At 38.2% G+C, this 26,340-nt stretch overlaps 2 protein-coding genes across 3 annotated transcripts; one reads left to right on the forward strand and one right to left on the reverse strand.

Moving 5' to 3' along the window:
- Positions 1-1,455: 1,455 nt before the first annotated feature.
- Positions 1,456-7,003, reverse strand: LOC309692228 (aldo-keto reductase family 1 member B1-like). Its single transcript, XM_082510541.1, has 10 exons — positions 6,830-7,003; positions 5,668-5,835; positions 5,442-5,558; positions 5,272-5,349; positions 4,282-4,404; positions 3,456-3,562; positions 3,065-3,146; positions 2,813-2,896; positions 2,637-2,719; positions 1,456-2,528 (listed from the first exon to the last, which is right to left on the reverse strand). The coding sequence occupies exons 1-10, from the start codon at positions 6,893-6,895 to the stop codon at positions 2,486-2,488; spliced, it is 951 nt and encodes a 316-aa protein (XP_082366667.1). The 5' UTR covers positions 6,896-7,003; the 3' UTR covers positions 1,456-2,485.
- LOC309692229 (uncharacterized protein) lies at positions 5,842-22,504 on the forward strand (the record flags this gene model as incomplete). Of its 2 annotated transcripts, XR_014272252.1 has the most annotated exons (5): positions 5,842-6,612; positions 7,039-7,150; positions 8,780-8,915; positions 9,001-9,132; positions 9,271-10,457. XR_014272252.1 is itself a non-coding variant. In XM_082510542.1 (4 exons), 4 exons carry the CDS (start codon positions 7,040-7,042, stop codon positions 22,349-22,351), a joined length of 387 nt encoding a protein of 128 aa, XP_082366668.1. In that variant the 3' UTR covers positions 22,352-22,504. The 2 variants fall into 2 exon arrangements, 1 of the variants encoding a protein (XP_082366668.1); XM_082510542.1 differs by lacking the exons at positions 5,842-6,612; positions 9,001-9,132 and adding an exon at positions 22,289-22,504 and having other exon boundaries at positions 7,040-7,150; positions 9,271-9,347.
- Positions 22,505-26,340: the final 3,836 nt, after the last annotated feature.

Here is a 26,340-nt window from a genome sequence, read left to right on the forward strand (position 1 = left end):
CTTGGGGGACTTTGTTGGTAAATCAATCATCATCATCTCTTATTGTGTCAGACACTACTACCTTATGTAGGACTTTGGGAGGAAACCACTGGCAGGTGTGGCTTTTACATGTGGGTACCTTAATAAGATCTAAAAGCACATATCACATTGGATGCCTGACCCCTGACCTAATCCTGGGGTGCACTCATCCTCACTGCCAGAAGGGATGATCATAACTGTCCAATCAGTCTTTTCTCCCATTAAAATATATAGTGTCCATTTTCTGTAAGTTAGTACAAGTTCATTGTGGTGCATAGTTTGACTACGTGTATATCCCATAACTCAGTCATCTCGAAACATTAGAGGCACTAATGATTAAATGATCAGCTGGCATTAAATGCTGAAGTTGCCTGATAATAAGATGAAAATTTAAATCACGTGCCCTAAGAAGAGAATCCTAACTGTATACCGTTGCTCTGAGGGAATAAATAAACTTGTTTTAATTTTACCAGTTGCTGGTGCTTTGGTTCCTGAAAGGATTGCTTCACCCTTGGGTGAAAGGTCAAATCCCCTTCTATTCCTTATTTTATCAGACATTGATGTCTTTTGTGTTACTGCATTTTAAAATAAATACATAATTTAAAAAAAATGAAAAGACAGTGTAATAAGAAAATATGCAGTTTGCTGCCCAAGAGCAACAAGATGACAGCACCCTGCTGACATGACAGAAACCTCTATAACTATATGCCATGAATGTTAAACATGTTGCCTGTGGGCCAAGAGTGTTTAATTCATAAATCATTCATAAGACAAACTATTTTTTAAAAGACCAAAAAGGTACTGCTACTTCTGTGTGGTGATGCAATGCTAGCATCACTTTATGGGAGTGAACAGATTCACGAAATACAATAGTGTAGCCAACTTTCATAAACTCTTTTATGAAGTTTTTATTCTTTTTGTAGATCCAATTTGAACTGTACATTTTACAGTTCCTCATTGTGCTTCTTTTTATTTATACTAGTGCTGCCAGCGTTAATCTCACTAACATGACGTTAACGCCATAACCGCATTAACACGGCAAATCTCCGTTAACGTTAAATAAACCTGAATTGAATACAATAAATCTCTGCTTGGGCTGGTCCTTCCTTCTTATTTTTAAATATAATTATTTTATTCTCTTCCACGGGACTTTATTAAACTAGCAACAACTGAAGCAGGATTTCTAGTCCCACAAATGTACCTATCCGTGTACAATTTTCAGTCACACAGGAGGAGAAGAGCTCTAACAAGCGTGCTGCAGGGTAGTCTTCGAAGATCCTGACTGTATGTCGCTGGAAGTAGATGACTTATGTGACTGGCTATTGACAGCTGGTTGACAAGTGCGCTGGAATACGGAACACAGGGGTTCATGGGAAACGGAGAACAGTAAATAAACTTCAAAGATCATAAAACAAAGCATGAAAAGCACAGACAATGGCAGGAGTAAGACTTTTAATTGTTTTTAAACACTCAGTTTAACGTCAGCTCTTTGTATCCTACAACTTCGCTCTTTTCTACGGCCGGCTCGCAGAACAGCAACAACACAAGAAAGAGTGGCCTACAGACCGGTTGTAGCACATAACTTGTACACTGCCTCCATCTGACAATAGATTTCACTGCAGATAGATGGGCAGACCCTAGTGTGGAGTGAACGCGCTCGCTTTGCTCGACAATAAAACGAGCATGAGAAGCAAAAGCCACACCATTATAACACAGTAATACACAGTAATACAAAGCACCAAATACTGTATGGCATGACTCTAAGGCAACATGTGCTTCACAGAGATAAGTTTATAAATTCGCCATTTTTTTGCCTCTGTCAGGGACTGCAGGTTTCACGTTTAATGCAAATTAAATCAAATTTTCTATATAAATGAAATACATTTTTAAAAATTGTTGGACATGAAAGCTTAAAGGTAGTTAAGATTGCTCTTGCATGTGACACTGCTAGACATGAAAAACTACAAACTAAATGACATTGTAAAGTCTATGTTTTATTCTCTTCAGTAACTTAACAAATACATTTACTTCACCCCAAGGATCAATGCCAATATGCCACTACAGGAGTGCAAAATCCAAAACATAATTATATGTTATAATAACCCAAAGATCAAATTAAGCATCAAGTTGTCTTTGGAGTGTGTGTATAAACTTTAGTGGTAACACAGGAAGCAGGTGTTCTTTTACCTGAGAAATGTAAGAGGAGTCAAAGCTACAGCAGGGTCATTCCATGAAAAAAAAAAAAAAAATTAAAAAAAATAAAAATCAGTGTTTCCACCTAACCCCTCATGTCAACTGACTTCTTTTGTACAATAACTTTCACGTGCTTGAGTGTGAAGTGGGAACTTTTTTCCAGATTTGATTGATTTTATATGCAATAACCCAACAGCATAAACACATAAAGAAGAGGAAAGTAAGCAATAACAAAGACCCAGCGTTAACATGTGGAAACTTTCCAGTTTTCCTCTCAGAATTCAGCGTTGAATGGAAAGTCCTTGTGCTTTGTGGCACTACAAAGAGAGAGAGGGAGAAAAGAAAAAAATGAAATTCAAGTCATGACTCCCTGTTATCCAACTCACAACTCTTTGTTTAAAGCGCACACAATTATCCTGTCTCACCATTGCATTGGACAGACTCTCCAGTTCCTATTAAATCCCAGTATAGTCTTCATTTCCTCCTCAGTTAATTCAAAGTCAAACACCTGCAAATGTGTATAAAATATAAGAATAATGACCCAATCAAAAGAAGTTTAAGTAACAAAATGGAAGGATAATCAATCTCCCCAGCTAAAGACCTGGAAATTCTCTTGAATGCGCTGCGGTGTGATTGACTTAGGGATCACAATCACATTTCTCTGGACGTGGAAGCGGATCAGAACCTGGAAATAAAAGAATTCAGGCTATTAACGTGATAAGGTGATTAAGCTCAATATAATGTTCCAGAGTACAACAGGCAGATTGATTTTACTTTTTTCTCTTGGATAGAAGTTACTCAAAATAAAATAGAATATATCAGTGGCATGTTCTGCCCAGAAGGACAGCTGTACCTGAGCAGGTGTCTTCTTGTGTTTCTCAGCAATGACTTTAATGTTGGGATCCTCCAGGAGTGAGGGATCTTCTGGTTTAGCCCTGCATTTTCAATACATGTTCAATAAGATTTTCTCTGTGTACAAAATAGTGTATTCTGTAAAAAAATAAATAAATGAGACCCTGGTCTCATTGGCTTGTTACTTAATATCAAACTCGTGACAACATGTGCCACAGAGAGAAAGAGGAACAAGAGTCATGAGTTGAAACTCGCTAAAGGGATATAATACGCTGAACAGTATTGATAAATATTATAAAGGGAATCAACCAATGTGAGTGTGGAGTATTTGGTCACTTTTCAAGGCCTGTTGAAGTCATTTTGAGGCAAACATATTTGCCATGCCTACTGACCATGGTCTGTCAGGGGATCCCAGGGGGCTGTAAGCTGTCACAGAGATACCCTGGGAGTGGCAGTAGTTGATCAGCTTGTCCTGGGTCAAGTATGGGTGGCACTCCACCTAGTGGGAAAAATGAGAAGCAAATAAGAGTGATAAATCTATGCATGTATCATTTCACTGAACCCCTTCAAAACATGCACATATTATTATTATTATTATTATGTATTATTATTATCACTTTAGTATTTCCATTAAATGACTGAAGAAAAGAGAAGGAAAAACAGCTTCACTTAAAAATTCTGCATTGAATGTCTTGTCAAAGGACTAATATTTGTATATAAAGACTCTTAGCATGGTTAAATGAAGTATTTTAGTACTGGCTTAGAAGAAGATACAAGACCATAAGCCTTCAGAGTCTGCTGGATCCATTTGGCATCATTTTCAGTGATAAATTTCCTGATAAGCAGCTATAGCACTGCTGTGCTCTGATGACAAAAAGGAAAAGAATTGTGCTTTAATCTAATATAAGACACAACGTGACGTTGATGGTAAACCATGATTCTGAGAACAAACAAAAATATAAGGTCACCTCAACTAATTGGCCCAGCCTGAGGGGAAACTGCTGCGGCCCATCATGAACTAACAAGACATTTATTTCTCAGGCCTCACAGGAGGAGACAGATAATGCTATTACGGCCTCTTGCCCTTTAAGAACAGCAAGCATGAAACATTAATGTTTTCTTGTTCCTTCATAGCCCTGAGTATTTAACTTTCACAACAGCTAACTCCAACAACAAACAGAAACGGTTATTTTATACAATACAAATCATTTAGCATACCTGGTTGTTGGCAGGCTTGTATTTGAGGCCCGGCTTGTTGAGAATGGCTTCAATCTGCTCCTTTTTGAAATTGGAGATCCCAATAGCTTTGACCAAACCAGCATCTACCAGCTCTTCCATTCCCTGAGAACATTTGGGATAAAAAAATAAACACAAGGACTTTGGTGCACAAGGACTTTTGGTGTGAGCACGCATGATATGCAATGATATAAAACCCTTTTTTCCTTCAAGATGATGATTTTGTCTGAAAAATTAAAAACAGATTAAAAAAATAAATAAAAGTAACTAATCAGAATTACAGACAAGTAACCACTGAAGCAGAAAAGATATTTTCATTAATAATGAAATTATTAATGGCTACAGAAAAAAAAAGAAAGTTGGAAGTAGTGGAGGCCTATTTCTTGTAATTACCTCAGTATATCTGCAGAATTGTTTTTTTTCTCTCTTCCCATATTTTTTCACTGTTTGATAACTGTGGTGGTTTCCTCGGCCATAACTTTGTCCTCAATGAAAATCCCACAAGTTCTCAGTTGGGTTCATTTCAGGACTCTGGACTTGTCATTTCATTATTTCATTTTTGTCAACGTCAAGGAAGTGGTTTACCCATTGTGCAGCGTGACAAGGAGAACTGTCTTGCATAAAAAATGCTGACTGATTGGAAGCAGATGGGACTGAGGAAATAATGTGCCAATGAAGACATTTCTGATAAATGTTAGTGCCGTGTATCTGTATAACATGACCATCTTTTCCCTTAAACCACGATCCTTCCTGATCCAAAATGACTGACCCTGTCACACATTCTCGGTGCAGTTTTTCCTGGTTTGACACGCAACGCAATTTCTTACCTCCACAAAACAAAATGAAGTCTGCCATTGTCACTAAAGTGATATACTTTGACCTCTGTAATCCTCACACCATACACAAAATTATTAGCACAGCACTATAAGTATGGCAAAGTGTAATCTATCCCACACAGTCTTATTAACTTACCTCCCATGTCTCCAGGAAGCTGGTGTTATCACTGATGCTTTGTCCTGTACTGTCCAAAGGAAAAAGCTCATCACCTGCCTGTAACATGACAAAGGATTATATGCCACTAAACAAGATGAGGGCAGCAAAGAGTTAAAATATTTTTATGTTTAAAACAAAAGTGGTCCTACCTTAAAACCCATGGGCCAGTGCACTAAATAGAGATCTAGGTAGTCCAGTTTAAGATCACTGAGAGTCTTCTCACAACCCTTCCGAACCAAGGACTTTTCATGAAAAGTACACCACAGCTGGGAAATGAAAGCACACATAAGCACTGCTCATCAATTTAGTATAAAATCTTAAAAAAACAAACAAACAAACAAACAAAAAAAGGTACTTTTTGCACCAATAGCTCACCTTGCTTACAATAAAAAGATCCTCTCTTTTGACCACACCATCCTTGATCATAGTGTGGATACCTTCACCCACCTCTACCTCATTCTGGTAGACGTAGGCACCATCGATGTGCCTGTAACCTGCAGAAATGGCTGCTTTCACTGCCTCGGCAACTTTGCCAGGTGGAGACTAACAAACAAGAGATGGTTAGCTGTTGTGGTACTTCACCCTGGCAGTTAAAAGAATCATTTAGACTGCTGTACCAAAACATCATGGTAGACTTATACATGGACCTGTTGTCTCTATGCAGATAACATTTTGCACACTTCACAAAATGTAACTTAGAAAACACGAGTTCCAGTTCCTGATTTTGTCTTGTTGGGAAAGGACCACTAAATAGGTTACATCTACACTGCCCTTGTCTCGTGTCCTCTTCACATATACCTTTCGTCCAGTGATGCTATAGTCTAACTGTTTTCCTAATGTTAATTGCTACTTTTTCCATTATACCCACTTAGCTAAAAGCAACATCTGGGGGACAAATTCAATTTCCATCCTTTATTTAAGAAGGAAAGGTCAATACATTTAATATTCATTAAATGTACCCCGCCTTTCGCCCTATGACAGCTGGGATAGGCTCCAGCGCCCCCCGCGACCCTGAAAAGGAGAAGCGGTAGCGAATGGATGGATGGATGGATGGATATATCTAAAAGGAGAATACAGCGATCTCAGCTTTCAAGTACACTAAACTTGCTGCCCTTACTGTTTACACAAGCAGGGTAAATGTATCAGCTGTGTTTCAGCAGCAGTTACGTAGAACGACTTGTAACAAATCCTTAAACTACTCTTGATTCTGCGCACTGAATAACAGTGAAGCAAACGTGGGGCATTAGAGGACTGCCCCAGCTTCGCACAGACTTTGTCATGGTTCTAGAAACTCGGCCAAGGTTGGCTCCACTCCCAAAGGTGGGGTCCTAAAGTGAAAATAATGTCGAGCAGTAATTTCTGTAGACGGTATATGCAATTTACCTCGAAATGTCGAAAGATAATACGATAGAAACTTGTTTTAAACGGCCATTATTCGTCCTCCAACCATATTTTCTGTTGGCATGTTAGCCTACATAAAAGGCTAACTACAAACTTGTGCAAAGTCGGACGGCATAATAAATGAAAGCAGACGCACCTTCCACGTCCCCAGTCCCAAAATGGGCATTTGTGCACCGGTGTTGAGTTTCACTGAAGTTGCCATTTCTGTAGTGAACGAGCAGAACCTGAATGTGGTTGAAAGCAGACGACGAGCGAGAGCAAATGCCAAGTGCGCCGCAGAGAGCTAGTAGATCGCTAGCATCGTCGATCGATCGATTAATGATGTCTTTTAATTCTTTTCTGCAGGATGTGCTACAGGCGGCAGTCGCACGCACCTTCCAGTGTATTTACTGATAAGCAGCATCATTTTACATTGATTGACATTTTTTTAAAGGGAAGCTCAAGTACCTTTACAATCGTAAGTAACTTAGAAATAAATATTAATAAAATACTGAAGGACTATGGATAATGCTCCAGAAAATACTGACCTAAAAACAAACAAACAATAAAACATGTAGTACAGTGCAAAAATCTCATACTACCCCTCATTTCTTTATATTTTGCTAGGAAAATGGGAACAAGCATAGATGAAAATGAAACAAAAAGACAGTTTGTACAATTCTAACAGTCAGTATGTGGTATCACCACCTTTATTTTTTTTAATGCAGACTGAACTTTTTCAAGCAAGCGTTTCTGGTAGTTTTTTTAAGTAGTCTTCAGAAATTATTTCAGTTAGTCTCCAATAGCCGGAGAATTTAGTTTTTAGGCCTGCAACTTGTGCTCAATAAAGGACACACTGCACACCACACCAAGATATGTAGAGTTTTTGGGTAACACGAATCACCTTGTTTCTGCAGAAATACATTTTAAGATGACCTTTATTAGTCCCACAGGTGGGACTAATAAAACTAATTTTTGGGGTACTTTTTAATAGATTTAACTAAAGAATCTGCAACAAAGTTTTTGACAGGCTGCCAATAACAAATAGCATAAAAACACAACATTTAGCTAGGTTTTTTGTTTGTTTGTTTTTTTGCCAAGTTGACTGTTATGTGCAGGAACAATACTGGTTCATCTCTTGAGTTAGGTGCCTTTTTTATGCTTGAATAATTATTATGATGAGGTAAAAGGACATGTCTGACAAATAAGTGAAAAGGGAGCCAAAATCCAAAGAAATAATATGGAACAGTTCAGAAAAATCTGGAGAACTATTGTCCAAGGCCACCTAAAAAATACAACCGAGTGTGACTCATTGGAAGAAAAATATAAAGACATTGAGGGACAGGTCAAGACCTTTGCATAGTACGATACCTGCACAGTTTTGTTTTCTGTCTTGCAGTGTGGCATTTATATGATTTCACCTAACCAAACTCCAGAACTAACTGGCAAAATAAAACCTCTTTGCTTTTATCTTCAATTTTGTTCGAGTCTACCATTGCACCACTAGAGGGCACCGTTACGCTTTACAAATCTGTGAAACAGTCTCCTCAAATCACCCAACTGAGGCTCAAAGGAAATACAGTTCCATAATTTTAGACATTTGTCAGTGTACGCAGTAATTACAGTAAATGAAATGATTGATATTTTAACTTGAGGCTCCCAAAAACTCATGCTCACATTTACATTTTAATTTCAATTTACAATAATTATTCTAAGCACACTGACTGGACATAGGATGTGATATTTAAAGACTTTTGTTTTATGTTTCTAGGATTATTTTTTTTAGGAGATCTTCATTATATTCTTACACTAAATTCTTAAAGAGGATGTGTAGCATTGTTCAGCACACACCGGCCTTAAACCTTCAGAGACAGTTGAAAGAGGGAACAAATACAAGGTGACTTGTTTTGGCGAAATCAGATAAAACCTCGCAGACCTTTAACTGAGCCATTCAACTTCTGCGACGAAGATAAGAGAGGGAGAAGATAGCCATATGAAAAAAAGAAAAACACACACACACAAAGAGAAAAGTTACGGGAGCCAGCAGCTACTGTGTACCTCACAATGGCTCTCGCTAAAGTTTGTGTCTCTTCTGATCTTCTCCCAGCTGGACGCCTGCTTTTCAGGCCCTCTCTCCTCTGATCTAACTTCAGACACTGGAGGGCCTTTTGCCAGCCTGCAAACTGTCAAAGTACCCCAGGAATCAAACGCAGTCGCACACTGTCAGGATCAAAGACCCGCAGGTAAACCAGACGAAGATACAGCCACATACAATTGCCACCTAAAAGGGAGGTTTTCATTTCAGAGCTTCTTATTTTGCGTCTGCAGGCAGACACCGTTTCACTTTGCCAAGTGCATCGATTAGAATAAAAGAAAAGAAAAACGAGCGGGCATTTGAAGAGACAACAGAGGCTTCGAGTTAAACCGAGTGTCTCTCAAGGAAACTTTTGGACAAAGAGGGTAGGTTTGTGTTGGAGGAGTATATTCTCAAAGAATCTGCAGAGAACAGATAGATTTTTATAGGATGGTGAAGTGGAACGGGCAGAGAGGGGCGTCACAAATAAATACATAGATTCCAATGTATTTCTCCTCTTCCAGTACGTGTGGCTGTAATGAATGCCTTGTGCAGCTGGAGGTGCTTTCAGTGGTTCTACATCAGATCAGACACTCCACGGGTAAGACCTGGCCTGTCCTGGAGAGATCAAACACCTCATTTCATTTCTTGGCATTTGCTCCGTTCTCCCTGCCTTTTCTCTCCTCCTCTCGTCTGTACCATTGGCCTTGGCTTTGCTGTCTTTTTCTCTGTTTCTGCCAGAGCGCCCTGGGTCATAATCTTCACCCATAAATCTAATGTCGAGTGTCGGCTCTCGCTGAGTTCACTCACACACTGGCATTCCGCACATTCCGCCTGTTGAACAATAACAAGATCAGGGAGAGAAATCCCTACGTCATAAGTAAATCATGGTCATTTGTCAGGTGCATTACATGTTCTTGGAGGCACGGGAGATAATTTGGGCTGATTCGAGCCCTGCAGACATCAAGGAAGAATAAACTTAGAATAATCCAGCTGATATTTAAATTCAGCAGACAGTCTAAATAGATTTAGATCTAAAGCTTTTACTTAATCGGCTGATTAGTTGATTGGCGATTGCTGGTAATTTTTAATCAACTACAAAAATAAATACTGTTTATTAGCTTTTATCCGTATTATAAAGCAGCAAGTTGAACATATTTTGGCACTTAGTCTACAGGATGTTGCTGGATAGTTTCTACTGACTAATGCAGGGGCATGTCTTGTGATATACAGTATGTATAAAATTACCATATTAATGTGAGCGTGCACTTCACGCACGCAGTCACAGATTCACGACTGTTTTTTCTATCATATTTTACAGAGATATGTAAAAACGAATCGAACGCTTTTATGGTACTAAATCAGTTAAGACAGTTTGAAGGGGAACATCAGTGCTCAAGTTCCATCCTGAGATATCGTGTTAATGCATCTAACTTCAGACAACAGAGGACTTGTGCCCTCTCTGTTGGTGTGTGAAGGCTCACATAGCCTTAAAATTGTGTTAAGACCCTGATTAAGCGAGAAAGAGAAGAATCTATCTCTACCAGAATAGTTCAGACTCTTTTTTTTTCTTAAATAATGTTAGGGAATGTGTGTGTGTGAAAAGGACTATGTATTAACATAACCCGACAGCATCTCTGACGTTTTGACTGAATTCCCTTTGGATTCATTACAGTATTTGTTTGTTTTTCTGTCATACAGTACATGTCATAGAAATAATCCAACTTACTCATTCTAAGAGTAGAAGAGTTGTACACTGTAACAAATTGCTTTAAAAATGTAAAATAAATAAAAATACAGTAATAATAAAGTAATCTACCATTTTTTGTGTGTTTTGAATACAGTTGAATACTGTAAATGCTGATGTTGATGAGAAAACCACTGTCTTATGGTATAATTCAGCATCTTTTTCCTTCTAATTAATAATCAGTGTGTTGACTTTAATTGTGGTGAATGTGCTATGTGCGTTCCATTATAATGGGCCATTATCACAACACGCTTACAGTTTTTAATTTGATAGGGACAATGTAGTTTAAGATGATGTGTTGCGTTAAGACTTTGTAGGTTTTTAATAGTTTCCTAATGTCCATACACCCTCCTCCATATGTGATTAATCATATTTAGTGATTAATCACTTCATCTTTGGGGGTTTTTGTTGGAAAATTTACCACAGCAACATTCCTGTAACCTATGGGAGTTGCGAAAAAGCTAACATCATGTGCTAGTTCGAGGAAGACAAGATACTTACTGCATGGTACATGGGCAAGAACATTAAACTGTTCATAGGGAGAACAGTAGGAACACTGAAATAACCATAGAATGACAAGCTGACAGTATTAGAAAGCTTGTACTCTCGACAGAGACTTATTAAAAACAAATACAGTTATTGTTGATATAATACAAAATAACAGTTAAATGCTGGTAAATCTAGATGCCAGTACTTTTCCCGTAATTCTAACAAGGAAATTACCCACAGAGTATCAAAATCAAAAACAAGTCACGTTTTTTTGTTTCCTGTTCTCATGCTGTCCTCCCATAGGTTGCCCAGCGTGTGAAGAGGTCTCTTTTTTTCCTCTTGTACTTTTCCCAATGTTGTGTAATTTTTTCAGTGTTATTCTCTCAACGCTGCCGGTCTCCGACTGTATTCCCATGTGATGTCTTGTTGTTGTGTGTGTAAGTCGGGGGGGGTCCTATTCCTCTGTGGGGCAACCTGCATATGGCCAATAAAGCATTCATTCATTCATTCATTCATTCATAATAATTATTTTTGAGTGTTATCCTTTTCTTATGAGTTTCTAAAAACACATAGTTGTGTATTTTCACATGTGCTGACATACTCACAGCTTTGGCCTTGTCTGCGAGCAGAGGTGCCTCCTCTCTGGCCCCTCAGACGAGGTTTGGTTTTTGGCTTGATTAACCACTTAGTTCAGTCTCTCAGACACAAGATTGCAGGGAAAAAGCAAGTAATGAAGTGCTTTTGAATTTGCATTCCTGAGAGCTTTCACAGACGCCTTGATTTCAGTCTGCCTTTGCTGTTTGTTCTTTGTCAAGAGATGTCTGCTATTTTAACGGTAACGCGTAACAAGTGTCCATCCAGCCTCCTCCATATTGCTCCCTCATCAACCTAACTGCCATGAATAAACACAATCAACATGCATCTGAAGGGGAATTTGAAGGCTTTTTCTCTTAAATCGTCCCTGATGGGTTGTTCATCATTGTTATCATGCAGATTACAGTGTGACCGTGAATGCAGTGTTGAAGCCCTTTCCATCTGGAACCAAATGCCACAATTTCATAAAGCTGACCGAAAACACTTGTGTGTTTTGTTCTTATATTTCAAGTAGTCCTGATCAGTTATGAACAAACTGTCTCAAGAATATGAAATTAACAGTATTCTGTCTACACTTGAAAGTCAAGCCTTTATTTTTAGTGTCGACCTTGACAACAATATCAAAGTGAGGCAGCATGCTGCATTATCAGCTGGAGTGTAATTTACCTGGTAAGTACTGTGGTTTTGTTGAGAATTTCCAGTAAAAAACCCCTCAAAGTCAGGTATAAAGTAAGTTCTGTCCACCACTTTACACTTTTCACATAAAACTTTAAGACGCTAAGATTAAAGTAACCATCATTATGTCACACAATGACTTGCAAGAATCTGTGATTTTTTTTTTCCTGTTAGAGTGGCAGAGGGGCAGTTGACGTAAAAGCTTCCCTTTGCACCCCGCTTGAAAAGAGGAAATAGAATTTGGTTTAAATCTGGGGCCCTTTCACTGGCTCGGGCTTCCATGTGTCACACGTCAACAAGCACTTTGACTTGGATAAACTGAAGCTGCACTTGGATATAGAAAAGCTACATAAAATATACCAACGAGACTTTCAACAAAGAGTCCAAACAAACAGGTAAATGAGAATGTTTTCTTTGACAGACACACTAGAATGCAATTAATATTGTGCAGGCTATAATTTTACTTCTATATGTATAATGCATATCACCTGTTCTTGCTGTCATGTGTGATGAAGAGGAAGAATTGTCCTTCACTTCTCCACAAGTAACATCCTGTTTAACAGGAAGTTTGATACTTCCCGGTAGGCAGGTATGTTTTATTGGGTTCTTAAATAAATAGATTTTGTGCTCACGTGTGAGCATAGTGCTGAGAAATGTAAGCAATTTGGATAGACATTATTGAGATATAAACATGTTGCTCATATTTTAAGATTATTGAGTGGTGTCAGCATAATCATTTTACGATAACTCGAATGCTCAACTTTTTCTTACGCAAGGCTCACATTTCTCATATTTCTGAGACGGGACATCTCAGAGATGGTTATGTAACACAATGAGGATATTTTAGTTTGCTGCTATACACTAAAATAATTTGATTCTTCATTATATTCATTTTTATATTCATATTTTAAAAGTAAAGTTAATATTTGGACAAGATAACCATGCTGCATCAAGCCCCACTGCATCCTTTGTTTCCAGTTGCAACCTAACAACAAGTTATTATCGCGTGGGCATGTGGTCTGTTTGTGTATGTTTGTCTGGGTGCCGCTTTTAGAAATCAGAATGACACAGCGGGAAAAGTTCCTCATGGGGGACTTCCTCGTTTTCAGTCATCTGATATTATTTACAATATTTTAAGAAAAACTTCTCTAATCTTGCATCACGGGAATGTTGTTTTTGGAGTGCGTGTGCAGCGTGGGGGCTTGGGGAAGAGAAAAAAAAAGCGTGGAGAGACTGAGCGGTGTGGCAAAGAGTGGGGATGTGTGTAAAAGACTAATGGGACAGTGAGTCACAATGAAGATCAGTGGTAGAGCAGTAGGATGAACAGAAATGATCATAAAAGGTATAATTACGAGATTGCATCCAGTTATGTTTGGGGGCTTTTAGCTGTTATTAAAAGGTCAATGACAGAATTCAGTATGGCTTTTAATCAAAAATATGAGAAGGTGAAAGAAATTGTGTCAGTGGTGTGTGCAGGGGTGCAGTGTGCAGCACCACAGATGTGTGCAGCGCTGCAATTCCAGTCTATCTTCAAAGGGTGGAGTGCAAATATGGAGTAGCGTGCAGCTTTGTGGAAGTGGTACTTTGACATGACTGACTGCACTCATTGCCCTCCATATGTTTTGCAATTTTGAGAAATCATTCTTCTCTGAGTCATGACTTGTCAGTAATGACATTTGAAAACTGACACTCATTCTGCCTTTCAAATATTCTAGGATTTGTTTCTTCTGTTTGTGGGGGCAAAACAGTTTCAAGAAGGAAATAAAAGTTGGGGTTTTTTGTTCTTTCTTTTTAAAGCTTCTGAAGTGAGTAAGTGAGAGCACCACAGCACCACCTTGTGGATAATATGAAAATGACAATTTGGTCTGTTTCACCTCCTCAGAAGCACATATTTGTTTACACATGGTTGTTAAGACTTTGTGAAAAAATATAATCTCGGCTTTGAGAAACAACAAAAATAAGAATAAGAAACCTGGAAGACCAAGCCCAGTATCATGTGGCTTCAAGTAGTAGGTTCTAGGTGCCATTTCTGCAGGCGGTAGACAGATGTATGTAAGAAATGATGGGCTAATGGGGTAATGTGCTGGAAGAATGTAAACATTGTCTGCTCTGAGGACTGACTTCAAAGTGAGCCTGTGGCAACCTCCTCTCAGCTGTGGCCCTTGACCGATGAAAAGGGAAGGTGAATGCTCATCCACTCTCAACAGCTTCTTCCTGAATCCGCTCTTTGATGTCACTAAATGGATCTGATTGACACATACAGAACCTCTCTGTTTCCCATCTCTGGAGAGGGGTTGTTTTCGGCAATGCACGAGCATGCTTTAGCATGTGTTTCATCCCCTTTTCTGTTGTTGTTCCTTCATCAGAATTATCATTTTCATCTTTTAGCATTCAGTTTAGCAAGCGTTAGAGAAGAGAAAGTGCTTTAGTTTTAAAAATGTATACTTTTAACTGGAGATCTCATAATTAACGCACATCCTGGCAGTTATTTTGCAGACACATAACAACCACAGGGATGAGTTTGCACAAGTATCAACTTCATGATTCTGTGGTTAAGGGTTAGCCCCAGGTGAGTGTTGTTTTGGTTTATTTATGTGACAAAAATTCCCAGCAGTTTCATATTTGTTAGACAATAAAAGCCGATTCCCCTTTTTCTTTTTCACAAAACCTAATCTGTTTCATAACTATTATTAAATGTACCCACAGAACAACCGTCAAGTCTCTCCGTTGACCTTGCATTGACCCCTCTGGTTTTAAGTTTATTTTAGTTAAATTGATTTCGCTATCATCATTTTTGAGCTTCTATATGTCACGTTGTCAGCTAGTGGGACTAATACAGACAAGCATATCTGGGGCTTCTTAACATGTGGCAAACAGTTTTCAGTCACAATTTTGTTTAGGCCTCAAAGATCATATTATATGAGATTAGCTAAATGTAATGTTATTATCATCATCTGAGAGACATGCTGTGAGGTTTAATGAATTCTCGGAGCTTAATGTTTTATAGGTGGACCTCATCACCCAGTGCAGCTTATTAATTTTTTTTCTTTAATGGAATGAAAACAGAATCATAATAAAGTGACATTGGAATAAATATTGTTGCATGGATCTCAAAACCCTATTTAAGTGACTGCAATCTAACCCAAAATTTGATGACCAGTTAAAACGCACAGGTTTGTAATACCTCGGCTCTTCAGACAAACTGAAAGCCCTCTGTAATAATGACCTCCTACGAGCGGTGTGTGTTTGCTGGCACGATCGGTGATAGAGGCTTGATCTGCAGTGTGTCTGAGCTCTTCATCATTATCTTGGTTCAGTGATTCATGTCTTGGGCACAGAGAACAAAACTCTTGTGGAGGCCTTGTTCCTGACGCAGTGGGATGCTGGGAGTGACAATAAGAGAGAATTAGGGGTGGAAAAAGCAAGTAAATAGGTTCCTAAATACATGGCAGCCCAGTGACAAAGCCCACTGTGGATAAGACGGCGAGCGAGAGAGAGGCAGAAGGTGGGGAGAGAAGCCTTGATGAAAATAAGTAGCGAAGCTCAAAGGGAGGCAAGGCTTGAGCGGATTGGAGGTGATGATGAGTGAAGAGCTGCACAAAGTAGTACATCTATGGGATAGGTTTTAATGAGGCAGACGTCCGTGTGTGTGTGTATGTGTGTGTATGTTTTCTCATCTGTGACACAGACACTCAGAAAATCCTCAGCAATGATACTCCTAACTTCCTGCCTCAACATGGGTGGGTAAAGGTTTGTGTGTGCAACATGGACACAGAGACAGTTATGATTTAAAATAGATTATTTGATTATCGGGGTCATGATCAAAGTAGTCAATTAATAACGTAGACTGAATATAAAAGATGGACAAGGGTTTCAACTTTTAGAACAGTTCCTACCTGAGCATCTTCAAGTTGTATCATTTTTTATGGTACAAAGTTTGAACATATAATGAGTGCTGTCATATTTTAGCTTGGAAACAATCTGATATTAGCTTCAAATATCAGATTGTCTTCAGGAAAAACATCTTAAAACTATTAAAGATAAAAGCCAGAAGCTTTCACTGGTCTTTCTTACCATTAATCGGGATCTAACATTTGAGACCGAGCCATCAATGTAATGTCAGATTACTGGCTTGTTAAAATATGAAAAAAAAAAGTCCCCCATTCCTTCAAAGTCCCGTATTTGATCACACATTAATGAAAAACGTCAAATTGCAAAAGACAACTAGTGACGATATCTGAATGGGATGTAGTTGAATTACACAATGCTGAAAAATGTAGGATGTAGAATACTTTTTAACGGAAATTCTTAGTCACAAAAATGAAGAAAATGCTATTTGCATGTAATTCTCATGCTTAGATAGGATTGTGCAAATATCAGAAGCCGTACCAGAAAAACGAAAATATCAGAACATAGTCTATCCCAAATAGAAGAACATTATGGAATCTTTATTTTTTAAGACCTACTCTACCTACCTATAATCTTGAGACCAACTGCCCCGAGAAAGTCTGATAAATCAGAGTAAAATATACTGAGAGGACAAAAAAATTTATATATTTAACAAAATTATCTTCTCAGTTATAACTAGAATAGTTAACACAGTGTGTGGAAAAAGGCCTTAAAGTGGGCAGACTGACCCTTTCCCCCAAAATGTATGTGATATATGAAGGAAAAATTTCACAACAACCATTATGAAAGTTTTCTAACATAAAATTTTTTATGTAAATTGGAGATGGTTGAGCTTGGTTTGGTTGATAGATGGAATGACTGTAGAAAAAGGTCATGCATTAAATATGCATTCTTTATAATTTCCCCTGCGTAAAAAACAAGTCCACTTTCAGTATATCAAATTCTCTGTGGAAACTACCTCGCTCATAGACTAGAAGCTTTCTCCAATACAGTGTGATGTATGTTTTGTAAATTTAGGAAAAAAAAGATTGTAAAGGAGTGCTTAACTGGACACACTGCGAATGGTAAGACAGTGCCGTTAATGGGAAGGAGGATCTGTATGTAGGAAATGAAACACTGTTGAACCATGTGTGAAATAAATAAAGAAATGAAATGAAATGAAAGAATGTCGAGTGTACTTGGTTTCTCTCCTCACTCTGAGGGTGAGTCCACAAACTAATGATAGCATCACAATGGCTATGGCCATCTTTTATATACAGACTGTGTTTGATTACTAAAACTCTGATGCAGTTCAATTCAGTTCAAGTTAGTTTTTCAAACGGTGCAGTTCACATCAACAGTCAAGGTGCTTTATACTACAAATCCCTTCAATATTGGAGGGAAAACCCCAACAATTCAGCAATTCCCTATGAGCAAGGCCTTGGCTAAAGTGGTAAGGATAAAACTCCCTTTTGACAGGAAGCAACCACAGACACAGCCCAGGTTCAGGAAGTGGCAGCCATCTGTGGATGGACTGGAAGGGCATAGCAGGAGAGCACAAAAACATAACTAAATTTGTCAAGATCAAGATAAAAACTAGTCACTCATGACAGATAAAAAGGTCATCTATCATCTACAGAGAATGGCACCAGGCCTGTAACCTAATGAAAAGAGATGTAACCCCTGTAGTGCTGCTGCTTGTTGTTTTTCAGTGACCCCCGTGGCTTAGTTTAACTGTAGTCGGTGTCTTCAGAGCAGCAGGAGACCTTTAATACTGGTGTTAGTTCTCAGTTGCAACAAAAGCAAATCAAAAGGCTCAATTAGGGGTAACACTTGTTAAACAAGCAAGGGGTCATAAGATGGTGGTCTCATGAGATCAGGACATCACAGTCACACTGTTTAGAGTGTTGCATGGTCATTCAACGTGTAACTTTTAATGAGCCATGTTAACTAGGGTAACGTAATTAAAGAGACTGAGCGAACACAGGATGCTATGTGGTTGCGTTTTGTCTTAGAAATCTCAGATTAAGGTAAATGAATAAAAAGGAAAATGAATGAATAAGGTAAATTCATTCAAATAATCCATGTTGGTCTATAATAGTGCAAGAATGAGACGCAACCTGGATTCAAAGGAAGGAAGACAAAAAACACATTCAGGCTGTGCTTTTAAAATATACATTTTTAAAAGAAATCAATTAAATAATTATCGTCCCTTTCTCCAACTGATTCATTCTATTGTAATGTAAGGGGAATATTAGAGTAAATGATAAAATGGTTATTACAGGCACAAACTGTACCCCTGTTGATATGACATGCATCTAGCCACATATGACTGTAGTAACTGTATGGCAATTTAAAGGCAGCTGCAGTTTCTCACACACAGTGCTTTCACACATTTGGGAAAAAGTTGGGCTGTTGTGTAAAATATAAATAAAAACAAGATTGCAAATCTCATATACCCAGATTTTATTCACAATATAACATAGAAAAACTGTTTAAACTGAGAAAATGTATCACTTAAAGAAAAACATGTTGAATTTGATTGCAGAATCACATTTTTAAAAATTTGACACAGCTTTTTGGAGATTGTTTTTTCAAGAAATAGTAATATTTCACAGTATAAACATTTGATACATGTTCTGTTGCAAATTATGGATTTATGAGATTTGCAGATGTTGCATTTTTTGAATCTACATTTTACACAGCATTCCAATATTTTGGGATTTGGTTTTATAATGTCTTGAAACTGTGAAAACTGGCATTAAACATTCACTTAAGAAAACAGGCAGTGATACTGTGTTTCACTTCCAGCCATCCATTTGATCTAAATGTGCACTTTATGAATTAGTAATGGAGTAGGGATAACTGGGTGACAAAAGGTTTGTTGAGTGGCATTGCCATCCCCACAAAACACTTAGTTAATTGTTAATTAAGAAAGATGCCTTGCTCATGGCCTAACAGAGAGGCCCACAAACCACAGACAAAGACTCACACTAAACCCACACAAACAAACCACTTGTTCCAGATGACCATTTTTGCAGGAATGCAGCTAGGTGGACAAAACCCTTTCTCTACATTTACAAAAACCTGTTTTCTCATGGCAGGCCTACGTCATCTACACGGTTTTACACGGTGCATAGAAGTGCCTAGCAGATTCTGCGATGTTGGCTTCAGAATAAAAGGCAATTAAGCACTGTTTGCACTGTGCTTAGACAGCCATATGCCTAGCTAATTAACCTCCCACATAATAAGGAGGGAAGGAAGAAGACACTGCAAGATTATAATCGCGCACATCCTTCGAGTCTCTCACCCTTCCCCCTCTTTGTGTTCAATCAGTTCTGCTTGCTGTTCTGCTGTGATAAATGCTCTCTTATTTTGCATGTATTCTGTGTTACTACTTCTCTATGACAGCTAATTTGCACTCAGATATTGTAATTTTGATATGAAGTGCTTACTTACCTCCACATTTGCACCCTTGCTTGGCTCCCCCTCAGGATCATCGGCTATTGTCGACTTCTCCCCATCTAACCTACTTCTGGGCTCGTCTCCCCAGTCTGTTTCCGCGAGGACCAATCACCTTTATTTTAGAGTGGAACATTTTAATTCCTTTCATGTCACCAGTGATTCTCCATGTTAGACATCTTCTTGAATCTTTTGAAGGCAAAAAATAAAAATAACTCCAAGAAAGTGAGATTTCTTTTCCCAACCAGTTAAAACATAGTTTCAGACTTTTTAAGCACAGCACTCTGTAAAAGTCTTGAATAACCCCTCTTTTATCTATATTTTACTTTCTAGGAGTCAGACTTTCTTATAATAATTTTAAAGTGGTTTTGAGAAATAGTTCATTTCCAGTCCGACCATTTTTAGGGGAATGGTCAAGCCACTTAGCACTGTCCCGTGAATCATTCAAGCATAAAAAGGCCGCTCACTCAAGTGATGAGCCAGTGTTGTGTCAACACAAAACAGACAACTTAGCAAAGAACTGTATCACACTGTATCTTTATTCATTTTGTTACCAGCAGCCTGTCTCAAAAACACATAATTTCTTCCAATTTCTTTAGTTGAAATGCCAAGGATTACACAGTTGACAGGCATAAAACAGCATTTTTGCACCAACAAGGTAATTCACAAACAGCTATTAGCTGAGAACTTGGCATATCTCAGCATGGTGGGAAATGTGTCTTTAAAAAATCTGAGGAAATTGAACAAGTGGAGGACAAAAGATGAAGTGTCAGTCCCATAAAACAACTGACAGCTGATGAACTAAATCTGAAAGTCATGTCTTTAAGAAATTGGGGGGAAAAAAATCCAATAAAGACCTGACACAGGTCCCAAGAGATGCATCTGGCTTTCTGTTTGTCCAACTATTGTTAACTGAAGCTTCATTAGAAGTGGTCCCTGTGGAAAGGTGGCTGTGAAGAAGACATTCTTAAGGAGAAAATTCTTAGGTTTTCCAAATTAAACAAGAACTGCACTGGACACTTGTGGCAAGAGGGCTATCTGTAAAACACACTGGAGACTCTCTCATGGTTTGGGACTGCATTTCAGCCTGCAGCATTGGAGATCTTGTCAAAACTGATGGAATCACGAACTCATCAGCATTAGATTTTGATCCACAGTGCAATACAGTCTGGAAAGGATTTGATTGGCAAAAACTTCATTTTTCAGCATTTTTTTTTTACTGCCAATCCAGTAAAAGCATACCTGGATAGAAATTGACTATCAGTCGTGGATTGGCCTCCCTAAAACCCAGACCTCAGCATTATTGAAGCTGTGTGTGGAACTTCTTAGCAGCGAAGAGACCAAAAGGTAAGAAGGTCTTTAAATGTCCTTCAAGAAGCCTGGAGAAGCATTCCTGAACACTCCGTAAAGAAATGAGAAGAAAGTTAAAGTGCCTAAGAGAGTTCAGGCTGTGTTGAAGAATAAATGTGGTCACAGCAAATATTGACGTGTAAAACTGTTTTTGTCTTGTATACTGTATTTGCATATACGTTTGCGTGTTTTGATAAACTGCTACATGTGTTTCCATCTTCCTAGCAAAATATAAAGAAATGAAGAGGTGCACAGTAATGTATTAAGTGATAAATAGAGTTAAGTTAGAAAAATCAAATGTGTTTGCCCCTGTCTGGCACTACTAATAGATCTTTAATGTCTTGGTTTCCAGCAAGTAAAATAATAAATATAATAATAAAAGAAAATACAATAGGCCTGCTATTTGCCTAATAGGCCCCTTGCCATTTCAATGGCTGATAATATTAACAATTAAATATAAAAGGCTGGTTGACATAAATGTTTTATTCCAATCAAACTTGCTTTTGATTTTATACATCAACTGATTCTGCTTAGGCCACAGCCTCAGAGATGCTTTCATCTGGGGCATGCTGCTTGTTGTTATTTCAGTCGTACAAGTAATCACGTTTGCTCGTCTATTCACTCGTTAATGGAAATACTAAACGTTTTATGGAATTAAACCTTTAGTAAATCAAATGTGGAGCCATTTAGTCATTTCACAAATAAACTCAAGTAAGTTACTATTGTTCCTGAACTCAATACATTTGAGGGAATCCTGTAAGTGGATGCAATCAAGTTCTCAAATCTGATGGGAGACAGCAAGGCTCCCAGACAGAAACAAACAAAAAAAGACACTAAGGAAGTAGTAGTATTAGCAGTTGTAGTAGTAAAGTTAGTGACCTTTTTGCATAACCACTTATGTGAATGAGGCAAGTGAATTGTGAAGGACAGCTGTTCTGCTAAATGCCTAAAGTCTCCTACAAGTTGTTTCCACGTGATAGATACATCCCACTGTGACTGATGTGTGCTAATGTAGTTGGAAATTATTCCTCTAATGTCTTTAGGGAAAACGCCCTACTTTCAAGATTAACAGCATGTTAGACTTTGGTAACTAATCAGCTGGAGTCTATAGCTGTCTAAAAAAACCCTGCTGATTTAGTAACGAATATAAACTCATGCAAACACAGGCCCCAAATCCAACAGTGCAGCCACTTTCTGCCCTCTTGCTTCCCTTTCTTTAACAAGATATTTGCTGAGAAATTCAAGTGTAAATCATGATTTAATAAGGATAATGTAACAATTTCATTACAAGAATTGGTTAATTTGCTGACTAATTGTTATTTCCTTTTTTTCCTTAGATCCAGTTTTGGGTTGTTCGAAAATGTTCCAGTCGCGCTCCAGTCCAGACAACCAGTGCATGATTAGTGGACAGGGTTTATATGATTCTGAGCCACATCCACATTGGCCTCAGTTCTGCCCCCCTCATCCCAGTGGCGCCATCCGTAATGCTCGCTCCCAGTGTCCCTATGGTGAAGTCTACACCAGGCCACCAGCTCCATTTTGGAGGCAGTCCAAAAACATGTGGAAGGTAGGTTATGAGTTATGAGGTTATGAGATCATCAAATACCACTGAAACATTATTAAATATGATAAATACAACTGACTGAAAGAAGAGATTTGTGGCGCTTTGCTGAACAGATATCAAGGACTGTCAATAAAATACAGAGAATTATTTGAAAAAGGTGATGTGGCAGAGTTTAATTAATTTCAACTCAGTGCTGTGCCACTGAAACGACTTGCTAATGAGAGTGAATGTTATTGATTGTAATATGGCGGAGGTTTACCTTCATGACCAGAACCTACAATGTACACTAGCAACCAATGATAGGCATGATCGGTATCTGTTAGCAATCAGAATCCCGTTATATGGGGTTTAGGTACAGATATCAGAAGGAAATACAAAAATACAAATGAGTACAATCAATGAAAAAAAATCACAATTATATTCACAATAGAACATTAATCTCAAATGTTTAAACTTAGGAATGTCCCATAAAAATTTATTTTGAATTTGATGTCAAAAATCATCTCTAAAAAAAGTCGGGATGGAGTAAATACACAGTTAGAAAAGCCAAAAGAACATTTTGGAACTCATTAGGTTGATGCGAGCGTCTTAGTAGGTTCACTAATTTGTAAAAAACTGTGTCTACAATTTGTCGAATAATTTAAGATGAATTTTCTTAACTTAGAATTTAAAGACTTTGATGATCTCATCATATAACATACCTAATATTGTCAAAAGATTCTGAGAATCTGGAGAAATCTCTGTGTGCAGACAATTGGTAAATAAAATCAAAATAAGATGCTTCATGATCTTTGGGCCCTCAAGCAGCACTTCATTAAAAACAGGCATGATTCTATCACGGAAATCACTGCGTGAACTCAGTTCCCCGTGACATCCAGAAATAAAGGTTAAAGCTTTACCATGCAGAGAAGACGTATGACAGAGTTTTAGTGGCATTTCTGTGCCCACTGAAATGCATTAGCGGCATTCCTTATCTTCTCTGGGCCAAAGCTCATTTCAAATGGATGGAGGTAAATGGCTTAAATGCTTTGTGTTCAGACAAATCAGTTTTTGGAATTTGTTTTTGGAAATCATGGCTACCATGTCCTCTGGACTCAAGAGGCCCTGTCCCAACTTTTAAAGATGTGATGCTGCCATCAAATTCAAAATTAATTAAATTAATTAAATTTATCTATCTATCTATGGTATCTGCTATATCCTTGTTTGTTTTGGGGTTTTTTGGTGCATTCCTCTCCCTTTGTTTTTCTCTGTCACTTTACATTACATTACACTAATGGTGAGGAAATAAAACTGTGACCTGAGCATAAACAATTAACACCTGTAGCTAAAAAGACTAACAATGTGTGTTTTTTCTTATTCACACACTGTGCTAATAGCCCATATATCACCACAGGTATTTAATTACTGAACTGTCAGGTTAAAAAAAATGTTGTCACATGTATAATTACGAAGCTCTATGTAATGCATCAACTGACATAAATATAGAATGCAATCAGGTCGTAAACACAGAGGGGACTCTCCTGGTGAACCTCCTCTTGCCTGCCACATGTAAATACCAATGAAACGTTACTCTCTTTTCATCAAAGCTATTTAGAGGCCTTTGAAAAGGTCAACAAAACTGTGTCTCACAGTAAAGGTGACTGTGGAAGAAATGCTCATTTGTTGGATATTTTTTTTTACTGTTAATAATCTTTTCTTAGTATTTGCTAATAAGATCTAATATATATATATATAATATATAATATATACTAGCCTATTTGTGGCTGTTGTTCACACATGGCAAGAACCATTTGAATGATCCAAGTTTTAGGGGTCACTTCCTTGATATTTTGTCTCTGGATATTGTTGCCAGATTGTCCAAGGAACTCCAAAAACCACACACACAATGTGCTGACAGCTCACTGAGCCATAACTGGCTTCTGCAATTACTGTATGCCACTGAAAGTATGCATAATTTGGGTATTCATATCATGTACTGTTGCATATGTGTGTATTTTCTTAGATTGCACAAAGATTGCATGCGTCGTCTAGGACCATTTATTTTCCTGCTTTGCTTTGATGCAAAAAGTAAGGCTGAATTTTGGATGTTTGGGATGTGTTAGGGGGGTATTGTGAAAAGAGTCAAATGACTCCCAGATCGGCTGGAGTCGTCTCTTGGCTTTGGGGAGGTAAGTTCTGCAAGGGATGCATGAATCAGACTTTTAGAGGAGGAGGAACGGAAAACATCAGATGGATGACTAGTAGACTTCAAAGCATTGTTGGAGCATGTTTTTCACTTCAGTGGGAGGCCTTTCATGTGCTAAAGTTTCTCTGATGTGTGATGTGTGTGTTTGTGTACATGCACAAATACTTGCGGGTGTTTGTGAGTTGATGTCTGCCTCAAGGTAAAAGCTAGCCCTTTCACTAGTGGCTAGGTAGAGTCAGGTAACTTCCTTCTCCTAATTAAAAGAACTACTTAGTTGAGTCTATCTATCTATCTATCTATCTATCTATCTATCTATCTATATAAATGTATATTGTTAATTAGGCAAATACCAAACTGAATTAATGTTTTTTACTTACACACTGAATTTCTCTCTACACTAATTATATTGGCATTAAAACTCTATATAATTTCAGTCAAATAGCTAGCCCATATTGTCTACTGCAAGTGAATCTCACTATACAACCAACAACACAAACATTGTTTGTCTAATATTCACAGCAGGGCATTTGAGTCAGTGAGGAAACACAAAAAAACCTTCAGTGTGTTGCTGGGTGTGTAATGATTTAATGCAGCAGTCCCCAACCCCGGGGCCTCGGACCAGTATCGGTCCGTGAGTCGTTTGGTACCGGGCCGCGAGAGTTGAGGCTCGGGTGTGAAATGTATGGTTTTCAGCGTTATTTTGTTATCGTTTTTATCGTTAACTCGGTTTTCCTTGGTCTTTTCACGTGTGTTATGAATAAATCTTCTTTTTTTCGGTACCCGTACTGGTTTTATTTTGTTGTATTTATCCGCGACACCTTAAAGGCCGGTCCGTGAAAATATTGTTGGGCATAAACCGGTCTGTGGCGCAAAAAAGGTTGGGGACCACTGAATTAATGGATAAAATTAAATGAAGACTCCTCAATTTGCAAACGTTGCAGATTTCTAAATCAGATCGATTCCACACTGGAAAAGTATTTCTTGTTCCACCTAGAAGGTCAGCTACAACTCCACTACACCTAGCAGACCATCAGTGATTATGGGCTCTAAATCCCAGTCACACAGGCTGAGAGATTATTTGGTAACCAGAAAATATAATGAAAATATAGGTGAAGTGTAGGTATGGAAAAAGTGTTATTCTTTGACCAGTGGTAAGTGGTTACTGAAGGTTACTGCCAGCTGCCTCAGCCATGTCTAGAAACCGGTCAGTAAACCATTGCTAAAAAAGAGTTAATATGGAAAAATGTGTATCCTCCAACTGGTTGGTGAGTGGTTGCTGGAGGTTGACATACAGCGCTGCAACAAAACCTCCTTGTGATTGCTTTGGTCCCTAGCAGTTGCTCCTAGTTTGTATAAAGGACAAAGACTTATTTGCAAACATTGGCCTAAAACTGGCTTAGCAGTAGTGAAACTGAAATGTGTGACACAAACTGGAAGTAGAGACCCTTTGCCTTCAATGCATAAGTTGCACCTTTTGAAATGTGTTGGTTTTAAGGTAACGTTTCCTTTGAAGGTGAATGTTCTTCATTTCTGGTTTGTGCTGCACTTTTATAAGTTTCACTACCGCTCCATGATTCCTTCGTGAGTATATACAGACAATTCACTTTCTTCCATGCAAAACAAAGGCAGAATGTGGCAAT

This window comes from Aulonocara stuartgranti (assembly GCF_965226115.1).
Source record: "Aulonocara stuartgranti genome assembly, chromosome: 17".
Lineage (NCBI taxonomy): Eukaryota > Metazoa > Chordata > Actinopteri > Cichliformes > Cichlidae > Aulonocara > Aulonocara stuartgranti.